Source organism: Nicotiana sylvestris, chromosome 5 (genome assembly GCF_000393655.2).
Source record: "Nicotiana sylvestris chromosome 5, ASM39365v2, whole genome shotgun sequence".
NCBI classification, from domain to species: Eukaryota; Viridiplantae; Streptophyta; class Magnoliopsida; order Solanales; family Solanaceae; genus Nicotiana; species Nicotiana sylvestris.
This window is the reverse complement of record NC_091061.1, coordinates 32,469,500-32,492,715: the sequence shown is the minus strand read 5'-3', so window position 1 is coordinate 32,492,715 and position 23,216 is coordinate 32,469,500. Positions and strand designations below refer to the sequence as shown.

The 23,216-nt window shown below is 44.2% G+C and overlaps 1 protein-coding gene across 1 annotated transcript; it reads right to left on the bottom strand.

Annotated features, from left to right (window-relative positions):
• Positions 1-21,674: 21,674 nt before the first annotated feature.
• On the bottom strand, positions 21,675-22,448 carry LOC138868474 (uncharacterized). Its single transcript, XM_070146028.1, has 2 exons — positions 22,071-22,448; positions 21,675-21,995 (listed from the first exon to the last, which is right to left on the bottom strand). Exons 1-2 carry the CDS (start codon positions 22,446-22,448, stop codon positions 21,675-21,677), a joined length of 699 nt encoding a protein of 232 aa, XP_070002129.1.
• Between the last annotated feature and the right edge of the window lie 768 nt (positions 22,449-23,216).

Here is a 23,216-nt window from a genome sequence, read left to right as displayed (position 1 = left end):
TCAAGGTCACTACTTTCAATATCCTAAATACAACCCCTTGTCTTTGACCATGGGATCAAAGGCAAATGTGTTAGGCCCAAGTGAAGCTTTGCTTGAGGTACCCTTAACTATAAAATACTAAAAACAATAGAAAAATCAAAAATGGAGTCAAACCCTTAAGAAGGTTGTCACGCCATCAATCATCGGGAAGAGCCACCCGGTTCGCACAATACTCCACCCTTGGAAAGAACTGTGGCATTAAGAAAACCAAGGTTTATTGAAAGCGCCAAAACTGAAACAAAAAGGCTGCGAGCCTATCTACTAAGCTAAAAATGAAATATTTGTACGAAAATAGAATGAATATTTACAATAGGGGATTAGAATATATAATGGGGGATGAACATATATACAAAAATGCAACTTTATATACAGACCAAAGAGAAGATAAAAAGTGCGATAAAAGTAACTAAATGTAAAGTTATATACAGACCAAATAAAAAAATAAACAGAAACACAAACTAAGTCAACTAATATATACAATCATCCGGATAAACAGTAGGGCGCACCCCCACAAATAAAACTTGATATTGTACCCAATGCCAACTAAACAAATAAGTATCAAAAAATCAAGAGGAAAGGATATAGGAGCTCCTTAAGCCTCGTCTGTCTGCATGGGAACATGAATTGTCCCCTGGTCCTCTGTATGTACGGGAAACTCAGACTGGTTCCTGGTCTCATACTGCTCAGCTACTGGGACTGGGGCTTGGACCTGTATGGTCTGAATATCAGGAATATCCTGTGGCTGACTGGAGGAAGCCTCCGGTGGGTCCGCCAACTGGATGATCGCCTTATCTGTACTAGGGAGCTTCCTCTTCTTCTTTGGAAGCTACTGTGTCTGCTCCTGCTATGGCTCTGCTACTGGTGCTGCTGCTGGGGATGGATCCTCGAATAGAAAGTCTAAAGGTAGCTGTTCTGCCTTTAGTTTGTCAACATCCTCCCTCCGCGCCTTCACAGACTCCTTAGAAGCCCGTGTTTTGCGAAGCTTCTTGTGCTCCCTGGAAAGCTCCTTCAGGGCCTTGCCATGTGAATCCACCGCCGTAGCCAAGGAAGCTTGAGAATCGAGGATCTTTTGCTGGTTGGCAAGAATCTACTTAAGTGATTCCTCGATAGACTGGGGCACATGCATTAGCTGTGGTGCCGACTGAGCCGTAATGGTAGAAGCCAAGGTGGACAACTTGGATGAAGCAGTCACCATCTAGTTGTTCAAGCTATGAAGTATCTAGTTTAGCTGGTGGGCGGTGATAGGATGGGCCCGGGAAGATGGAATCCCCGGGCCAGCTAAAGTAGAGGGACCAGCAGTAGTGGAAGGTCCGAGAGGCATGTCAGCAACTGTGGAAGTAGGCTCAGTGGAGGGCTCTACCACAACCGACTCTTCAGACTGGCCGGTTGGGGCAGAAGTAGGTGGCTTGTAATTTTTGTCCTTGGGGTTGTCTGACCCCTTCAAACTGTACCATAAAAACGGAGCGACAGGTTTGACCTTGACGTCAAAAGGTCTCTTCTCCACCTCTAGGTCCCAGAAATACATAGTGAGGGTGCTAGGAAAAGGGTAGTTCCGGTCATGCTCTACCCCTACTGCAGAAATGACATGGGACATCACATTGCCCAGGTTGATAGGATATCCCACCATAATAGAAGCAACAAGAACAGCCCGGACGAGTGGAATAGTCTAATCATGGGTAGTGAGGTCAAGCCGACTGCACACAAAAGTCAACCACCCTTTAGCCTCAAAGTTGAAAGTTCTCCGAAGTATTTTGGCCCCTGCTTGCAACCACTATAGAACCGTACCCGGGATTGCCAGGTATGAAGCTAACCATGGACGAACCTCCTCGCTCATTGCCAACTTTTCATTGTAAAGGGACTCATCTTCATCATTGAACCCCAGGTATTCATTTAGTGCCTTCCCGATAAATACCACATTTTTGTTTCTCACTTTGGTCACCTTAGTGCCCTTCAAGATGTGAGCCACATTGCTTTACAACTCCTAGACCATATGCTCATTCACCTTCACACAATTATCTTTAATGAACTCCCAACCCACTCTAACCTGAAACTATCTAAGTACATTTGGGTGTAGGGGTAGGAGGTCTCTGTCAATGAAACTCCTATCAAGAATCAATTTCCATGCGGGCCACCATTTCCTAAACTAGTGGAATGCCACCTGGCTGACGAATCTATCCTCCCAAACAGCGGGATTCCTAGTCTGGTCAACACCCCCAACCTGCGGCACACCACCTCCCGGTAACTCCCCTTCTCCCTCATCACCTCTAGCACCCTCTCCAGATATTGATGTTGTGGGAGAGGTAGAGTATTCATCCCCACTACCTGCCGCTGAGCCCTCAGACGACCCAGAAGAAATATTGATTGAAGCTCGAGCATCGGGGGAAGATGGGAGGAGTGTCTCTATGTATGGCGTTCTCCGGATACGGGATGTAACGAGGGACTGAATCTGAAGAGATCTCCCGGGAGGGCTCGTACTCACTCCCCGAGTTGTCAATGTCTCTATTAGCCACTTTGATTGCTTTCCTCATTTTTGTTTATGTTTTTCCTAGCCCGGGGAGTGAGTTTTACCATCCTTTGCTTCCCTCTCCGGGAGGAACTACCTCGCCCCGGTTGTTTGGCACCTCCTCCTTATTGTTTAACCATTATCTACAAGCATACACATCTAACATGGTTAGTATCAGCACAGGCAGTGAAACAAGGGTTGAAAATGAATTGCAGACAGTAGATCACAGGTTGCAGAAACAGTACAGAACAGAACACTGCGGCCAGCACAAACAGGAGGGCGGCCGTACTAGGGGCACTGCGGACCGCGCAAAGGTGACCGCGGTCCGCATTGGGGCAAAGGCCAAAAAATCACCTATCTGAATCATCCCACCGTGGTCCGGACTAAGTGGGATTGTGGCCGCGGTATGCCCGTGCGGACCGCACAAAGTGCAATAAGGCCATGTTGGGCACAGGTTCACTTTCAGTCACTAGAACACCGCGGTCCGCGCAAAATGGTAATGCGGACCGTGTCAGGGCACCGCGGACTGCACAAAGGCGACCGCGGGCCGCAGAGAGTACTTTGAATAGGCACTAAGTTAGGGTTTAAGTTTTTTGCTATTTTTGTTCAAGTTTTCCACCTAACTTGTCCCTACTCATTTTACCCTGTTCACAAAGGTCTCTAAACACACAATATCCAACCATTACACTTTCCTAGGCTAACAAATGAAACAAAAAGGGGAATAAGAAGAGACTCTAGCTACTGGGCATGTAAAACAAAACGAAATTATAATATAAAACAAAGAAAGATGATGAAATGTTACCAGATTGTGATGATGAGATGCAATTAATCAGGCTAAGCAAGAATTACTATCAGAAGACAGAGTGAACAGAAGCTTTTAGGGGTATGAATGTTAAAATTTTGAAAAGTGTAAGCTGTGACCGTTGGGCTTTATTTATAGAAAAATAGTGGGACCCAGCCTTACCTACCAGCGCGGCCGCACAAAACTGACTGCAGACCGTGCTGGGTTTGTTAAAAATGAAGCTTGAGCAGGCAACCTCTGCGGTCCGCACAAAACAGACCGCGGCCGCGGAGGTCCACCGCGGTCCGCACTAAATGGAATGCGGCCGCGGTGGCAAACTTCAGAGAGTACCATTTTTCACCATCACCAGTGCGGACCGCACAAAGTGCACTGCGGCTGCACTTGCAACCTTCAGAGGCTGTTCAACTTTTTTCAAGCTATTTTGCATTGAATCAACTCAATCGCTGCAACACCTCACAATTAGTTAGCTCAAAAATCAAACCTACACTACCAAGAAAAACACAGAAACAACAAAAAGAAAAAGATATGGGTTGCCTCCCACACGGCGCCTGATTAACGTCGCGGCATGACGCATGTTACCAGCACATTACTTTAGATGGAGAAGTGCCACCACGTGGCTATTATTAAATTTTCCAAGATAATGCTTGACCCAATGTCCATTGACTCTGAATACTTCACCATTCTTGTTCCTTAGATCAAGAGCACCAAATGGGGCCACGAACATAACTTCAAACGGCCCACTCCACTTTACTTGAGCTTACCCAGAAACATACGTAACCGGGAATTGAACAAGAAAACCATATCTCCATCCTTTAACTCCTTGCCCCGAGCATATTTGTCGTGATGGTATTTCATTTTGTCCTTGTACAAGGATGGGCTGGAGTAGGCATGTAATCTAAACTCATCAAGCTCATTAAGTTGTTCAACCCACAGATTTGCCGCAACATCCCATTCTAAGTTCCTCAAAGCCCACATGGCCTTGTGCTCTAATTCCACCGGAAGATGACAAGCTTTCCCAAACACTAACCGGTACGATGGCATATCAATCGGAGTTTTGTAAGCCGTCTGATAAGCCCAAAGAGCGTCATCCAACTTTTTCGACCAATCGGTCTTATTAGCATTGGCAGTTTTAGACAAGATACTCTTAATTTCTCTGTTGAAGACTTCCACTTGGCCACTAGCTTGAGGATGATAGGGGGTCGAAACCTTGTGATTGACATTGTACTTAGAAAGTAACGTGTCGAAAGCCTTGTTACAAAAGTGAGACCCCCCATCACTAATGATAGCACGAGGAGAGCCAAACCTTCTGAAGATACTCTTTTTCAAAAATGCCACAACACTCCGGGCTTCATTGTTGGGCAAAGCCTCTGCTTCAACCCATTTTGAGACATAGTCCACTGCCACGAGAATGTAAGTGTTCCCACAATAGCTCACAAAAGGACCCATGAAATTGATGCCCCAAGCATCAAAAATATCCATTTCGAGAATTGTATTGAGGGGCATCTCTTCCCTTTTAGAAATTCCGTCGGCTCTTTGGCACTCATCACATCTCTTCACCAAATCGCCCATATCTTTAAACAAGGTAGTCCAGTAAAATCCGCAACTAAGAACTTTAGAAGCCGTTCTCGCCCCACCATGATGGCCACCATAGGGAGAGGAATGGCAAGCCTCCAAAATACCCAATTGTTCCTCCTTCGGGACACATCATCGATTCACGCCATCCGTGCAAATTTTGAATAAGTATGGCTCATCCCAATAGAAATCCAAACTATCCCACTTGAGCTTCTTCCTTTGGTTAGAAGAGAGCTAACACGGGATTATTCCGGTCACAAGGTAATTGGTAACATCGGCAAACCATGGCATATCCTTCATTGACATCACAAGAAGTTGTTCGTCGGGAAATGAATCATTGATCTCAAAGCCGTCACAAGGCCTCCCTCCTCCTCCAAACGAGACAAGTGGTCCGCCACTTGATTCTCACTACCCTTCCGGTCAATAATTTCTAGATCAAACTCTTGAAGAAGTAACACCCATCTCATCAATCTCACCTTGGTATCTTTCTTGGTCATCAAATACCTAAGGGCGGCGTGATCGGTGTGCACTATAACTTTGGCCCCCATAAGGTAAGGTCGAAACTTTTCCATAGCAAATACAATAGCCAACAATTCTTTCTCGGTGATTGTATAGTTTCTTTGGGCCTCATTCACGGTATTGCATGCATAGTACACTGGTTGAAACATCTTGTTGATTCTTTGGCCCAAAACAGCCTCAACCGCAATGTCACTAGCATCATATATGAGGTCAAAAGGCAAGCTCCAATTTGGTGCGATAATGATGGGGGTAGAAGTCAACTTGAGCTTAAGAAGCTCGAATGCGTGCATACAACTCTCATCAAACAAGAACTTTGCTGCATCTTTCTCTAGCAACGTGCACAACGGATGCACCACTTTAGAAAAATCTTTTATGAACCTCCGGTAGAAACCCGCGTGCCCAAGAAAACTCATCACCCCTTTGACAGAAGTAGGGGGATGGAGCCTCAAAATAACCTCAATCTTGACCTTATCAACTTCAATTCCTCGCTTCGGGATCTTGTGACCCAACACTATACCTTTTTCTACCATAAAATGACACTTTTCCCAATTGAGAACAAGGTTGGCGTCTTCACATCGGGCCAACACTCTATACAAGTTTACCAAGAACTCCTCAAAAGAATCCCCAACCACGCTGAAATCATCCATGAAGACCTCCAAGATATCCTCCCCCATGTCGGTGAAAATAGCCATCATGTAATGTTGGAACGTCGCCGAAGCATTACACAATCCAAATGGCATTCTAGAGAAAGCAAATGTGGCATAAGGACATGTAAAGGTGGTCTTCTCTTGGTCCTCCGGGGCAATTAGGATTTTATTGTACCCCAAGTAACCATCCAGGAAATAATAGAAAGCCCGGCCCGCAAGACGATCAAGCATTTGGTCAAGGAATGGCAATGAGAAATGATCTTTTCTAGTCACCTTGTTCAGCTTCTGGTAATCCATACAAACTCTCCACCCGGTGACCGTTCTAGTGGGAATGAGCTCATTGTTGTCATTGGTCACCACGGTCATACCACCCTTTTTTGGCACACATTGCACCGGAGAAGTCCACGAACTGTCAGAAATAGGATAAACCACCCCAACATCTAACCACTTGATAACCTCTTTCTTCACCACCTCTTACATCGCCTCATTTAGTCTTATTTGATGCTCCAAGGAAGGCTTTGCATCCTCCTCCAAGATGATTTTTGCATGCAAAATGCGGGGCTTATTCCCCGAATATCAGCTAAAGTCTATTCGATTGCCCTTTTCCGCTTTTGAAGAACCGCCAAGGTGGCCTCAACCTGCATGTTAGTAAGGCAAAAAGAAAGAATAATAGGTAAAGTAGAATTTGAACCCAAGAATTCATACCTGAGGTGTGGAGGAAGTGGCTATAACTCGAACACCGGTGGCTCCTCAATTGATGGCTTTGTTGGTGGAGTTTTGCGGTTTTCAAGATCCAAAGATAGCCTCCTAGGCTCATATGAATATGAAACCATACCATGCAATGCATTCACGCACTCCACTCAACTAGCATCATCATTGACATCCACATTAAGAAGCACGGCCTCAAGGGGATCTTCAACATGGATCATAGAACTTGTGTCATCCACTATCATAGTTGTGACAATGTTTGCAAATGAACACACCTTTGTGCTATTAGGTTGTCTCATTGATTTGCAAACATGGAATACCACCTTCTCATCCCTTACTCGGAAAGTCAACTCACCCGCTTCAACATCAACTAATGCCTTCCTCGTAGCTAGGAAAGGCCTACCAAGAATAATCAGCACTTCAAAGTCCACCTCACAATCCAATATGACAAAGTCGGCCGGCAGTATAAACTTATCCACTCGGACAAGTACATCATCGATTATGCCCAAAGGTCGCTTCATCGATCGATCTGCCATTTGAAGTCTCATTGAAGTGGGTCGAGGTTGTCCAATTCCCAAAGTCTTGAAGACCGATTATGGCATCAAATTTATGCTAGCCCCCAAGTCACAAAGGGCCATGGAAAAATCCGCACTTCCGATAGTACAAGGGATAGTAAAAGCTCCGGGGTCCTCAAGCTTGGGTGCCATTGAATGCACTATGGCACTCACTTGATGAGTCATTTTAATTGTTTCACACTTCATCGACCTCTTCTTTGTTACCAAATCTTTCATGAACTTAGCGTACCCCGGCATTTTCTCAAGCACCTCCACTAAAGGCATATTGATTGTGAGGCTTTTCATCATGTCAATGAACTTTTTGAATTGATTGTCACTCTTTTGCTTTGTTAACCATTTAGGATAAGGTGGAGGTGGCCTAGGCAAAGGTGCCTTGGCCTTTGGTACAACTGGCTCAGGCATGTCAATCACGTGTTCCCTAGACGGGTTCATGGTATCTTGAGTCTCTACCTCGCCTTCATCAGCAATATCAATCCGCCCATCATTGTTCACATTTTGATTAACCATATTATCAACAATCAAAGGTACGTCATTATCTCGCAACTCAACATCTTCATCCATAACTTACTTTTGCTTTGAGGCATTCACATCACCGCCTCTCCCACTTCTTGTTGTAACCACCATCACATGATTATTATTCCCACCCTTCAGATTCACTACCGTATCACTTGGTAGCACACCCTTGGGATGAGTATTCAACGCTTGAGAGATTTGTCCTAATTGCACCTCCAAGTTTCGGATAGATGTATTATGAGAAGCTAATTGGGCATCAGAATCGTGGTTCTTTTTCATCATTTGCTTGAACATGCTTTCAATTCTCCCCATATCACTCCCGGAAGAACTCAGACCTTGAGAAGGAAAGGAGGGTGGATTGTTCGGTTGTTGGTACATGGGGGGGCCTTTGAAAGTCTTGCCCCCGGTTGCCTTGGTTCCCGCTATTGTTCCACCCTCCTTGATTAATGTTGTTGCCCCAATTATTGTTATTACCATTCTAATTCCCTTGGTTGCTTTGATTACCCCAATTGTTGTTTTGGTTGTTATTATTCCAATTGCCACCACCTTGTTGTTGATTGTTGTTATTCTAATTACCTCCGCCTTGTTGTTGATTACCCCAATTTCCTTGAGGGCACCATTGTTGATTCGAAGAGTTGCCTCTATTCCCTTGGTAGTTATTGACATATTGGACCTCTTCGCTTTGGTCATCATAGCACTCATTTGAATAACCACCACCATCATTGTTGTTGTCATATTGTTCATAATTACCTTGAGGATGTTGCCCTCTTTGCCTCCTTTTCAACATAGAAACACCTTCCATTGCATTGACTTGGCGCGGGTTTTGGACTTGTTGCAATTGCGCCTTTGCCAATTGATTCATAGTTGTTGTAAGCTTGGCAATAGCTTGGCCATGATCGTGCAATTCCTTGTGCAAATGGATGACCGTTTGGTCACCTTGGGGCACATTTGCTCGGCTTTGCCATGCCGAAGAGGTGTCGGCCATTTCATCAAGTACATCACACGCCTCTTGGTAAGAAAGTTTCATAAAGTTCACTCTGGCCAATTGGTTCACAATACATTGATTCGTGGTGTTGATGCCCCGATAAAAGGTTTGTTGAATCATAGCTTCGGTCATGTCATTATTAAGGCACTCTTTCACTATTGTTCTATATCTTTCCCATATCTCGTGCAAAGGTTCCGTTGGCTCTTTCTTGAAGGCTAGAATTTCATCCCAAAGAGCCGCCATATGACTTAGAGAAAAGAAAATGGCAATAAATTTGTCCACAAATTCATCCCATGTTGTCATAGAATGATTGGGGAGCCTTTCTAACCAATCCAATGCTTTACCCCGAAGAGAGAATGGGAAAAGCCTCAATCTCAATGCATCCTCGGACACGTTTGTCTACTTAATACCCCAGCATGTATCCACGAACCCCTTCAAGTGCTTGTAGGCATTTTGATCGGAGGCGCCCGTGAAATACCCTCTTTGCTCGAGCAAGGTCAACATAACAATTGTGATTTGAAAGTTCCCCGCCCGAATTTGGGGAGGAACAATAGCACTGGCATATCCTTGATTTGTTAAAACTCTGGGAGGCACTCTCGGCGGTGCCGAAGGAGGGTCTGGAATATTGTTGTTCTCATTTGCATTTACATTGTCATTTCGGCCTCTCCGTGGAACTTGAGGTAAGACCTCATCTTGTTCTAGATCCTCTACCTCCTCCCCCGCTATCACGTTGCCGAGAGGGTCATTTGCATTAAGAGCCATTTGTACCTGATTGATTGACACAAACAAAATTAGTAAATAAGAAGAAAAGAGAAGCAAAACACAAAACTAAATAAACAGATAGTCAACACCGTAAGCTCCCCGGCAACGGCGCCAAAAAGTGATTGCTGCCAAATCGACGCTACACTAAGGTAGGAAGAGCGGGTTGCAATAGCTTTTACCGATATGAGGGTCGGGATCGATTTCCTCAGGGAGCTAGTAGTGGAGTTGGATTGTCTGTCTATCCTAGAGATGTGTTTGTACTCCTAATGTCACTTCAAACATTTTTGGGTTTTCAAATTATAACTATCTTTGTAAAACTATTGATTAACACTAAATTATTCTACGAGAATATTGCTAAGTTGTATCTAATGGGAAGACGGGCACTAGGGTCGTGACACTACCTAGGTGGCTAATTGACGGGTAGATGTTACTAAGGTTCGATTGACATAATTGGGGCTTATGCTATAACCGTTGCACAATTTTACCCACTCTCACACCTCTCGGTAGAGAGAGTAATTTTGCCCAATTGACTCTCTCGATACCAAATGGGTAGGCAAATTAGACCAAGCAACTAGAGTTCAAGTAGGGTAATTACTCTCTCGAGGTTTAACCCGTTAAATGGGACTATCATTTCTCATGAGTCCATCCCAATTCCTTGTTGGGTCAATTTTTGGGGTCCTAGGCTCTCTTTCTCAAGAAGAGTTAAACCCACAAAGCTTGAATCAGTGTTTGCAACCACCAATTCTAGATTAAAACATAAAATCAACCTAAATAGCAAACACTCATAGTCAATCTAACACTAGATGGCAACACCCATCAATTACCCACACTAGGGTTGAGCCACAACCCTAGCTAATGGGTTTAGCTACTCATGCTAGATAAAGAAATTGAAGAAATAGATGAAGAACTAAGCATATTAATTAATTGCTAAAATTAAATTACAAGAATCTATCGTAAATGTAAAGCAAAAGTGCCAAAAATGGCTACAAAATACGTTCTCACGAGCGCAGCTCTCTACTAATGTATCTCATTACCTAAAAAATGGTAAAATGTTCTATTTATACTAGGCTGGAAAAACTGGACAAAAATACCCTTGCGGGGTCAGTGCTGGATAAAAGAGTAGTGCGGTTGCGGAGCCTTCACCGCGGACTACGAGATGTGTACCGCGGCCGTGCTTCTTCTATCCTGATTCACCAACTCTCTGAACCACCTAGTGCGGCCGTATTCCACTTTGCGCGGTCCGCACTAGGCCTTCTTTTCTTAAATTTCTTGGTCTTTGATACTTGAGCAGGTTTCACTCCTTTTCGAGCCGATCTTTGACATTTCGTCACTTTGTCGATCAAACATGCGATCAAGCACAACTTGTGAGCCTTTTAGGACTATTTTGTAACAATATATGATCAAAGCATAGGCAAGTAGGGGCATAAAACATGTTAAAATCCTATCTTATCAACTCCCCCAAACTTAAACCTTAGCTTGTCCTCAAGCAAACAAAATAAGACCCACCCCTTAAAGGAAAATCCAAGTAATTCCACTTGTCCTAAAGTAACCTCAACAAGCATCAATTGAGACTAACAATTGCCCTTAATACGAATGGATCATTAACAAAATTTAAACTTTGAAAAACTATGCATCAAGTATGACACAAGAGCATCAAGAATTGACTCATTACATCAAAGAACTCTCTCAATTACTTTGGTCGTTGTGGAGCCCAATCTCATACATCCTCAACTCTCCCTAAGCAAACCTCACCTTTTTAGAGTATAAGAATGCAAACCGAGGTTAATGGGAAGTCACTCGTCTCTCTCAAGGAAAGGTCACAAGTCCGGCTCTAAGTACCATATGCTTGACCCTCATGTAAGTATCCATTAATGCGAGTGTCATCCAACTCAAGATCATATAGGGCTTTTGTGGAGTCAATGTGAAGGCTTTTGGTTCAGGGTAGGAAAAGTTGTTGGTCTATATGGGTTCCATCTTCCCTTAAGCACTTCTTTTGATTCATTCTGGCACAATTCTCTTTGACTCTTTGAGTATTTCACTTCTTTTCAAGGGGTTAGAGAGACACATTGTCACTATTTCTTATGCAATTCAAAGCATTTCTCCTTTTTTTGCTTTTTTCCACACCTTTTTCACTTTTGTTTTTCTTGAATCCCGTTTTATTCTTTGCACATTGGGCTTTCTTTTTGTCTTTTTCTTTTCTTTCTTTTTCATCGCCTTCCTTTCCTTTTTCTTTTGTTCCTTTACCATTTTGTTTCCTTTATTGTCTCTCCCCCCAAACTTAGACTATTTCCATTACTTAAAGGACGATTTAGGTGCCAAGAGAGGGTATAATTTAGAACAGGTATAGGCTTGTAGCATTGGTTCTTGAAAGAAAAAGATTTAAGGCTCAAAAGGGTTAGCTAAGGATTATATCGTTGGTAGGCTATGGAATTGTTCGACTATTGTTTGGATCAAGGAGAGCCTATAATCACTTCTCAAATCGAATTTCACTCAAAATTTAGCCTCAACAAACATTCAGGGCAAGTTCTAGACCATTGGCTCGGGACTTGGACTCACAATTCGATTTCTCACCACACACACTCAAGGATTGCTAAAGACATAGAGTCAGAGGCCCACAACAACCTTAGACACGACTGAGTACACAATAGTCCCGAAACACCACATGATGTTTGTTTGGTCAAAACAAGAGTCTCAAGGTCATTACTTTCACCATCCTAAACACAACCCCTTGTCTTTGACCATGGGATCAAAGGCAAATGTGTTAGGCCCAAGTGAAGCTTTGCTTGAGGTACCCTTAACTATAAACTACTAAAAAGAAGAGAAAAATCAAAAAAGGAGTCAAACCCTTAAGAAGGTTGTCGCGCCATCCATCATTGGGAAGAGCCACCCGGTTCGCACAATACTCCACCCTTGGAAAGAGCCGTGGCATTAAGAAAACCAAGGGTTTATTGAAAGCTCCAAAACCAAAACAAAAAAGCAGCGAGCCTATCTACTAAGCTAAGAATGAATTATTTGTACGAAAATTTAAAATAGAATGAATATTTACAATAGGGGATTATAATATACAACGGGGGATGAATATATATACAAAAATGCAACTTTATAGACAGACCAAAGAGAAGATAAAAAGTGCGATAAAAGTAACTAAATGTAAAGTTGTATACAGACCAAATAAAAAAAATCAACAGAAACATAAACTAAGTCAACTAATATATACAATCATACGGATATAAAGTAGGGCGCACCCCCAAAAATAAAAGTTGGCATTGTCCCCAGTGCCAAATAAATAAATAAGCATCAAAAAATCAAGAGGAAAGGATATAGGAGCTCCCTAAGCCTCGTCTGTCTGCATGGGAACATGAATTGTCCCCTGGTCCTCTGTATGTACGGGAACCTCAGACTGGTTCCTGGTCTCCTGCTGCTCAGCTGCTGGGACTGGGGCCTGGACCTGTATGGGCTGAATATCAGGAACATCCTGTGGCTGACAGGAGGAAGCCTCCAGTGGGTCCGCCAACTGGATGATCGCCTCATCTGTACTAGGGAGCTTCCTCTTCTTCTTTGGAAGTTGTTGTGTCTGCTCCTGCTGTGGCTTTGCTACTGGTGCTGCTGCTGGGGCGGGATCTTCAAATAGCAAGTCTAAAGGTAGCTGGTCTGCCTTCAGTTTGTCAACATCCTCCCTCAGCGCCTTCACAGACTTCTTGGAAGCCCGTGTTTTGCGTAGCTTCTTATGGTCCCTAGAAAGCTCCTTCAGGGCCTTGCCATGTGAATCCACCGCCTTAGCCAAGGCAGCTTGAGAATCGAGGATCTTTTGCTGGTTGACAAGAATATCTTTAAGTGAATCCTCGATAGACTGGGGCACCTGCATTGGCTATGGTGCCGACCGAGCCGCAATGGTAGAAGTTAAGGTGGAAAACTTGGATGAAGCAGTCGTCATCCAATTGTTCAAGATATGAAGTATCTAGCTTAGCTGGTGGGCAGTGATAGGATGGGCCTAGGAAGATGGAATCCCCAGGCCAGCTGAAGTAGAGGGACCAGCAGTAGTGGAAGGTCCGAGAGGCATATCAACAACAGTGGAAGTAGGCTCGGTGGAGGGCTCTACCGCAACTGGCTGTTTAGACTGGCTGGTTGGGGCAAAAGCAGGCGGCTTGTAATTTTTGTCCATGGGGTTGTCTTACCCCTTTAAACAGTACCATGAAAACGGAGCCACAAGTTTTACCTTGACGTCAAAAGGTCTCTTCTCCACCTCCAGGTCCCGGAAATACATAGTGAGGGTGCTGGGAAAAGGGTAGTTCTGGTCATGCTTCACCCCCACTGCAGAAATGACGCGGGACATCACATTGCCCACGTTGATAGGATATACCGCCATAATAGAAGCAACAAGAATAGCGCGGGCGAGTGGAATAGTCTGATCATGGGTAGTGGGGTTGAGCCGACTGCACACAAAAGTCAACCACCCTCTAGCCTCAAAGGTGAAAGTTCTCCAAAGTATTTTGGCCCCTACTTGCAACCACTCTAGAACCGTACCCGGTATTTCTAGGTATGAAGCTAACCACGGACGAACCTCCTCCCCCATTGCCAACTTTTCGTTGTAAAGGGACTCATCTTCATCATTGAACCCCTGGTATTCATTTAGTGCCTTCCCGGTAAATACCACATTTTTGTTTTATACTTTGGTCACCTTAGTGCCCTTCAAGATGTGAGTCACATTGCTATAGAACTCCTTGACCATATGCTCATTCGCCTTCACACAATTATCTTTAAAGAACTCCCAACCCACTCGAGCCTGAAACTGTCTATGTTCATTGGGGTGTAGGGGTAGGAGGTCTCTGTCAATGAAACTCCTCCCAAGAATCAATTTCCATTCCGGCCACCATTTCCTAAACTTGTGGAACGCCACCTGGCTGACGAATCTATCCTCCCAAATAGCGGGATTCCTAGTCCGGTCAACACCCCAACCTGCGGCACACCACCCCCTGGTAACTCCCCATCTCCCTCATCACCTCTAACACCCTCTCCAGATATTGATGTTGTGGGAGAGGTAGAGTATTCATCCCCACTACCTGCCGCTGAGCCCTCAGACGGCCCAGAAGAAATGTTGATTGAAGCTCGAGCATCGGGGGAAGATGGAAGAGTGTCTCTATGTATGACGTTCTCCGGATACGGGATGTAAAGAGGGACTGAATCTGAAGAGATCTCCCGGGAGGGCTCGTACTCACTCCCCGAGTTGTCAATGGCTATATCAGCCGCTTTGATTGCTTTCCTCATTTCTTTTATGTTTTTCCTAGCCTGGGGAGTGAGTTTTACCATCCTTTGCTTCCCTCTCCGGGAGGAACTACCTCGCCCAGGTTGTTTGGCACCTTCACCTCGTTGTTTAACCATTATCTGCAAGCATACACATCTAACATGGTTAGTATCAGCACAGGCAGTGAAACAAGGGTTGAAAATGAATTGCATACAGTAGATAACAGGTTGCAGAAACAGTACAGAACAGAACACTGCGGCCCGCACAAACAGGAGGACGGCCGTACTGGGGGCACCGCGGATCGCGCAAAGGTGACCGCGGTCCGCATTGGGGCAAAGGCCAAAAAATCACCTCTCTGAATCATCCCACCGCGGTCCGCAAAAAGTAGGATTGCGGCCGCGGTGTGCCAGTGCGGACCGCACAAAGTGAAATGCGGCCGCGCTGGGCACAGGTTCACTTTCAGTCACTTGAACACCGCGGTCCGCGCAAAATGGTAAAGCGGACCGCGTCAGGGCACCGCGGACCGCAAAAAGGCGACCGCGGGCTGCGAAGAGTACTTTGAACAGGCACTAAGTTAGGGTTTAAGTTTTTTGCTAATTTTGTTCAAGTTTTCCACCTAACTTGTCCCTACTCATTTTACCCATTTCACAAAGGTCTCTAAACACACAATATCCAACCATTACACTTTCCTAGGCTAACAAATGAAATAAAAATGGGAAGAAGAAGAGACTCTAGCTACTGGGCATGAAAAACAAAAGGAAATTATAATTTAAAACAAAGAAAGATGATGAAATGTTAACAGATTGTGATGATGAGATGCAATTAATCAGGCTAAGCAAGAATTACTATCAGAAAAGAGGGTGAATAGTATCTTTTATGGGTCTGAGTGTTAAAATTTTGAAAAGTGTAAGTTGTGACCCTTGGGCTCTATTTATAGAAAAACAGTGGGACCCAGCCTTACCTACCAGCGCGGCCGCACAAAACCGACCGAGGACCGCGCTGGGTTTGTTCAAAATGAAGCTTGAGCAGGCAACCCCCGCGGTCCGCACAAAACAGACCGCGGTCCGCACTAAATAGAATATGGCCGCGGTGGCAAACTTCAGAGAGTACCATTTTTCACCATCACCAGTACAGACCGCACAAAGTGCACTGCGGCCGCACTTACAACCTTCAGAGGCAGTTCAACTTTTTTCAAGCTATTTTGCACTGCATCAAATCAATCCCCGCAATACCTCACAATCAGTTAGCTCAAAAATCAAACCTACACTACCAAGAAAAACACAGAAACAACAAAAGAAAAAGATATGGGTTGCCTCCCACACGGTGCCTGATTTGACATTGCGGCACGACGCATGTTACCAGCACATTACTTTAGATGGAGAAGTGCCACCCCGTGGCTATCATCAAAATTCCCAAGATAATGTTTGACCCGATGTCCATTGACTCTTAATATTTCACCATTCTTGTTCCTTAGATCAAGAGCACCAAATGGGGTCACGAACACAACTTCAAACGGCCCACTCCACTTTGACTTGAGCTTACCCGGAAACAGACGTAACCGGGAATTGAACAAGAGAACCATATCTCCAACCTTGAACTCCTTGCCCCGAGCATATTTGTCGTGAAGGTACTTCATTTTGTCCTTGTACAAGGACGAGCTGGAGTAGGCATGGAATCTAAACTCATCAAGCGCATTAAGTTGTTCAACCCGCAGATTTGCCGCAACATCCCATTCTAAGTTCAACTTCCTCAAAGCCCACATGTCCTTGTGGTCTAATTCCACCGGAAGATGAAAATCTTTCCCAAACACTAACCGGTACGGTGACATACCAATCGGAGTTTTGTAAGTCGTCCGATAAGCCCAAAGAGCGTCATCCAACTTTTTCAACCAATCGGTCCTATTAGCATTGACAGTTTTAGACAAGATACTCTTAATTTCTCTGTTGGAGACTTCCACTTGGCCACTAGCTTGAGGATGATAGGGGGTTGAAACATTATGATTGACACCGTACTTAGAAAGCAACGTGTCGAAAGCCTTGTTGCAAAAGTGAGACCCCTCATCACTTATGATAGCACGAGGAGTGCCAAACCTTGTGAAGATACTCTTTTTCAAAAATGCCACAACACTCCGGGCTTCATTGTTGGGCAAAGCCACGGCTTCAACCCATTTTGAGACATAGTCTACCGCCACAAGAATGTAAGTGTTCCCACAAGAGCTCACAAAAGGACCCATGAAATCGATTTCCCAAACATAAAAAATATCCACTTCGAGAATTGTATTGAGGGGCATCTCATCCCTTTTAGAAATTTCGCCGGCTCTTTGGCACTCATCACATCTCTTCACCAAATCGCCTGCATCTTTAAACAAGGTAGGCCAATAAAATCCGCAACTAAGCACTTTAGAAGCCGTTCTCGCCCCACCATGATGGCCAGCATAGGGAGAGGAATGGCAAGCCTCCAAAATACCCAATTGTTCCTCCTCCGGGACACATCGTTGAATCACACCATCCGTGCAAATCTTGAACAAGTATGGCTCATCCCAATATAAATCCAAACTATCCCGCTTGAGCTTCTTCCTTTGGTTAGAATAGATCTCACACGGGATTATTCCGGTCACAAGGTAATTGGCAACATTGGCAAACCATGGCATATCCTTCATTGACACCACAAGAAGCTATTCGTCGGGAAATGAATCATTGATCTCAAAGCCGTCACAAGGCCTCCCCTCCTCCTCCAAACGGGACAAGTGGTCCACCACTTGATTCTCACTACCCTTCCGGTCAATAATTTCTAGATCAAACTCTTGAAGAAGTAACACCCATCTCATCAATCTTGCCTTGGAGTCTTTCTTGGTCATCAATACCTAAGGGCGGCATGATCGGTGTGCACTATAACTTTGTCCCCATAAGGTAAGGTCGAAACTTTTCCATAGCAAATACAATAGCCAACAATTCTTTCTCGGTGACTGTATAGTTTCTTTGAGCCTCATTCATGGTCTTGCTTGCGTAGTACACCAGATGAAACATCTTGTTGACTTTTTGGCCCAAAAGAGCCCCAACCGTAACGTCACTAGCATCACACATGTGCTCAAAAGGAAAGCTCCAATTTGGTGCGGTAATGATGGGGGTAGAATTCAACTTGAGCTTAAGAAGCTCGAATGCATGCATATAACTCTCATCGAACAAGAACTTTGCTGCATCTTTCTCAAGCAACGTTCACAACGGATGTACCACTTTAGAAAAATCTTTTATGAACCTCCAGTAGAAACCCGCGCGCCCAAGAAAACTCCTCACCCCTTTGACAGAAGTAGGGGGAGGGAGCCTCGAAATACTTGGCCTTATCAACTTCAATTCCTAGCTTCGGGATCTTGTGACCCAACACTATACCTTCTTCTATCATAAAATGACACTTTTCCCAATTTAGAACAAAGTTGGTGTCTTCACATCGGGCCAACACTCTATCCAAGTTTACCAAACACTCCTCAAAAGAATCCCCAACCACGTTGAAATCATCCATGAAGACCTCCAAGGTATCCTCCACCATGTCAGTGAAAATAGCCATCATGTAACGTTGGAAGGTCGCCGGAGCATTACACAATCCAAATGGTATTCTAGAGAAAGCAAATGTGCCATCGGTCCATTTGGTAGCGCCGTCCTTCTTCAACATTTTAAAGATTGGCTCACAGATAACTGTAGATTGTGCTATGAATCGGCTGATGTAGTTAAGTCTTCCCAAGAAACTCATCACATCCTTCTTGTTCTTTGGCGATGGCAATTCCTGAATAGCTTTGACTTTTGCTGGATCCAGTTCTATTCCTCGGCGGCTTACAATAAACCCAAGCAATTTCCCAGCAGGAACCCCAAATGCGCACTTTGCGGGGTTTAGTTTCAGGTTGTACCTTCGCAGTCTATTGAAGTACTTCCTCAGAGCTTCCATGTGGTCAGTGGCCTTCTTGGATTTGATGATAACATCGTCCACATATACCTCTATATTCTTGTGTATCATATCATGAAAAATGGTAGTCATGGTCCTCATGTAGGTGGCCCCTACATTCTTCAGGCCGAATGGCATCATCTTGTAACAGTACACTCCCCACAGCGTAATGAAAGCCGTTTTCTCAGCATCTTCCTCATCCATCCAAATCTGATGATAACCAGCAAAGCAATTTACGAATGACTATAACTCATACTTGGCGCAATTGTCAATCAAGATGTGCATATTTGGTAAAGGGAAGCCGTCTTTTGGACTGGCCCGGTTGAGATCCCGGTTGTCGATGCAGACTCTAACCTTCCCATCCTTCTTCGGCACTGGCACAATGTTGGCTAACCATGTCGGGTATTCTACTACCTTGAGAACCTTAGCTTTTATCTGCTTGTTGACTTCTTCCTTGATTTTCAAACTCATATCAGGCTTGAACTTTCTGAGCTTTTGCTTTACCGGTGGATACATTGGATCGGTTGGTAGTTTGTAAGCCACAATAGATGTACTTGGACCAGTCATGTCATCATATGACCAGGCGAATATGTCTTCAGACTCCTTTAGAAACTCTGTGTATTCTTTCATCTCTGATAGCGATAGGTGAATGTTGATCCGTGTCTCTTTGACATTTCTACATCTCGCAGGTTGACAATCTCGGTCTTGTCCAGGTTGAACTTAGGTCTGTTCTCAAAGTTCTCAACTTCTTTGACAATCTCGTCAGGTATATCATCTTCCTCTGAATCAATGTCTGTTTGTTGCGTTGTCTCGTTGCATGTCACAGTCATTGGTTCATTAAGATAAGTAATAGTAATGTTGTATAGGTAAAGTAAGAAGAGAAAATAATAGCAATAAATATTAATTCATAAGAAAAAATCAAAATTCTTTTGATAAGTGGAATAACTATTTTGAACATTGAAGATCTTATTGCGAGAATCGAAAATGCAAAAGGAAAATTATTTAGTCAAAAAAATGATAATACTTTCTTTAGCCTTGCTACCCGAGGCACGTCGGGATTTGGTTGTCCTGATGATCCAATTATTGAGATATGCACCTCTGCTCACACCCTGTATGGAAGGGCCTTCTTCCCCCTCCTCATTGAGAATAACACAACAGTCCATATCATTGTCCTCTAGAAACATGTTCTTCATTGTTGCAAGTGCTTCTTCTTCATCTACCCATAAATAATATTGACCTTTTGGAAGGTCTGCTCCAGATGTGGTATTGGTTGCTCCAGTGGATAGTAAGGACCGTGCCATGGTGGCGACTAGTTATTGAATTCTTCCCAGGTGTAATCATATCCCAGGCCGAAAGTAGTGCCATGTTTCTTGAGTTTTATAGGTTTATAGATTCCTTGGAGGTTCTTGCCGAGCCCTTTGCCAGGTTCGTACCCACTCCAATTCAGTATACTCTCGATTTTGTTATCCCACCATTTGTCTTTGTCGATAGCATTGACCCGTTCAATGTGGTGGTAAGTCTCTTCACCCAGCTTCCTTCTTCCCTCAATCACTGGAATGGTCTGGCGACTGTATATAGGGTTGCTACCGTCGCCGTGAATGATCACTTCCTTGTAATTCCATTTGAACATTACTGCCTGATGTAGCGTTGATGCTACGGCCCCAGAAGCATGAATCCATGGTTGTCCCAGCAGTAAGTTGTAAGATGCCAGTACATCTATCACCTGGAAATCGACCTCGAACCAGGTTGGTCCCATCTGCAAGCATAGAACAATCTCACCAATGGTGGACCTCTAAGAACCATCGAAGGCTTTCACATTGATTGCTCCATCTTTTATCTCATGCAGCCCTTTACCCAGCTTCTTGAGTCTTACAAGCGGTCAAATGTTAAGACTGGAACCTCCATCGATCAGGATTCTGGTGATGAAATAATCCTCGCATTGCATGTTGATGTGTAGTACTTTGTTGTGCCCCAACCCTTCAGGTGGCAGCTCATCCTCATGAAAGGTGATCTTATGTCTATCCAGCACTTATCCTACCATGTTAGCCATTTCCCCGCTAGTGATGTTACTTGATACGTATGCCTCATTCAGCATCTTTAACAAAGCGTTCTTGTGCTCCTCAAAATTTTGCAGCAAAGAGAGAATGGATATTTGTGTTGGCGTCTTGTTTAACTGATCGACGACTGAATATTCCTTGGCCTGTATTTTGCTCCAAAGGTCATCTGGACCTATCTTAATGAGGGGTGGCCGATTGGAGGCCTGCTTGCTTGATTCAGCTAGATGCTCAGTGGTATAGACCCTACCAGTTCTTGTCGTACCCTGTGCGGCGATAGTTTCTTCGAACCTGACCTTGCCCTTCCTTATCGCCTCGGCTATGTAGTCCCATAGTACAACATTTTTATAGAATGTATCTTGTCTTTCAAGGAACGACATTCATCAATGGTGTGCCTTTTCATGCCGGAGTGGATTCACAGGATTTGTTTGGGTTAACCCACTGGGAAGGAATCTCAGGTGTTGCAGCAGGGATGGGGGTAACACAACCAGCAGCTTTGTGTTCTCATATAGCTGGTCAATGGGTTCGGTGATGGTTGTATATTGTTTTGGAGGTCTGCGATCAAAATTAGGTCAAGGTCTAGGGAAGTTTTGGCATGCAGGGGTGATTGATAGTGGGATGGTTGAGCATTATAGGTTTGGTAGACATGAGTGCGTTAGAAGTATCTGGGTAAAGTAGGTTGATATGTAGGAGGTGGAGATGACTGATAAATTGGTAGCGGAGCTTGGTATGAGGGTGAGGGTGCTTGGTAATTTGGGGTTGGCTGGTATGTGAGTGGAGGTGTTGGGTAAGTTTGGTATTTGAGAGGAGACTTGGTCCTCTATGAAACCATCACGGCCCCTACATCCCTTTTCTTGGACAAACCACCGGACTGTAAGGCCTTATTTGTAGCTTGCAAGGCCTCGAAGTTTGTAACCATATTGCTTTTGATACCTTCTTCAATCCTCTCACCCAATTTGACAATGTCGGAGAACTTGTGGTTCTCATTCATCATCAGCTTCTCATAGTACTGTAGGTCCTGAACTCGGATAAAGAACTTGTTCATTTGCTCCTCTTCTAAGGCAGGTCTGACTTTAGCAGCTTCGGACCTCCAGCGAGTAGCATACTCGTGAAATGTCTTTGTGGGCTTCTTCTTCAAATTCTAAATATAGAACACATTTGGTGCATTCTCTCTATTAAACTTGAATCTGTCCATAAAGTCAGATGTCATACCTACCCAGCTTGACCACTTCTTGGGGTCTTGGCTGATGTACCAAGATAATGCATCTCCTTTCAAACTTCTCATGAACACCTTCATGCGGATCCTTTCATCTTTCACTACTCCAACCAGCTTGTCGCAATATGTTCTCAGATGGACCCTTGGATCACCCTTACCATCAAACATTTCGAACTTAGGAGGTTTATACCTCTCAGGCAGTTCGACATCAGGTTGTATGTAAAGATTCTCATAGTTCAGCCCCTCGATTCCTTTGCTTCCCTCAACGCCTTGAATCTGGCTGGTCATTTTCTTAAGTTCCTCGGCCAAGTTCCTGATAAGTAGATCCTTCTCATCAGACTCAGGTGTGCATGAGATAGGTTGGTTGGAGTGTGGCATGGTCTCCACATAGATAGGAATGTTATGGTGGCCTGGTGTATGGGTGTGGAAATGGTTATTTGTGGAGTTTTGAGGTTCTGGGATGAGTAATGGAGTGTTGTTTGGGGTGTGATACGTGTTATATTGGTTCTTTGGTAGAGCAATGTGATGGTGAAGAGCGGGATGATTTTGCTATTTTGGGATATTTTGAGGAGATATAGGGTTTTGAGTGTTGGGGAAGTTGACATCTGGGGGTGCTGAGGGAAAATGATAGGCTTGCCAGGTTCCGAACCTGATCGAGCTCTTCCTAGAACTTCAACAGTTTCTGTTCAAGCTGCGACATATTCTCGTTTGGAATCTGAATACCCTGGCTATCAGTGACCTTTACCCGTTCGGCCGTGTTCTCCTTCCTGATGTTGCTTAAATCTTCCATTTTGCCTTTGTTCTTGCCTTGATAGGACTAAGAGGAGGAGTGGATGGAGGGCCATTAGATCTTGTGAAATAAGATGATGTTGCCAGAGTGCACGAACTAACCTTTGGGGAGGGGAATAATAAAAAACAAAAATAAAACAAAAGGTAATTGAGTCAGTGAGGATTATAAAAAGTATTGCAATATTTAAACACAGAGTGCGGGAATGTAAAGCGTGTCCTAATTTGGGAACCTCTTTGTACCTGAGGTAGGCCTAGCGACAAATTGATTTGGAGAACTTAGAATGCTAAATGCCTCATTTTATTGATAGAAATAGACGAATCCCAAAACGACACTAAGTAAACAAGAAATAAAAGTCA

Excerpts from the sequence above, each read along its gene's own strand:
- LOC138868474 (XM_070146028.1), bottom strand. The coding sequence starts at position 22,448 with ATGCCACACTCCAACCAACCTATCTCATGCACACCTGAGTCTGATGAG. Across the intron at positions 21,996-22,070 it reads CCAAGAAGTGGTCAAGCTGG|AATTTGAAGAAGAAGCCCAC; the intron begins GTAGGTATGACA and ends TTCTATATTTAG.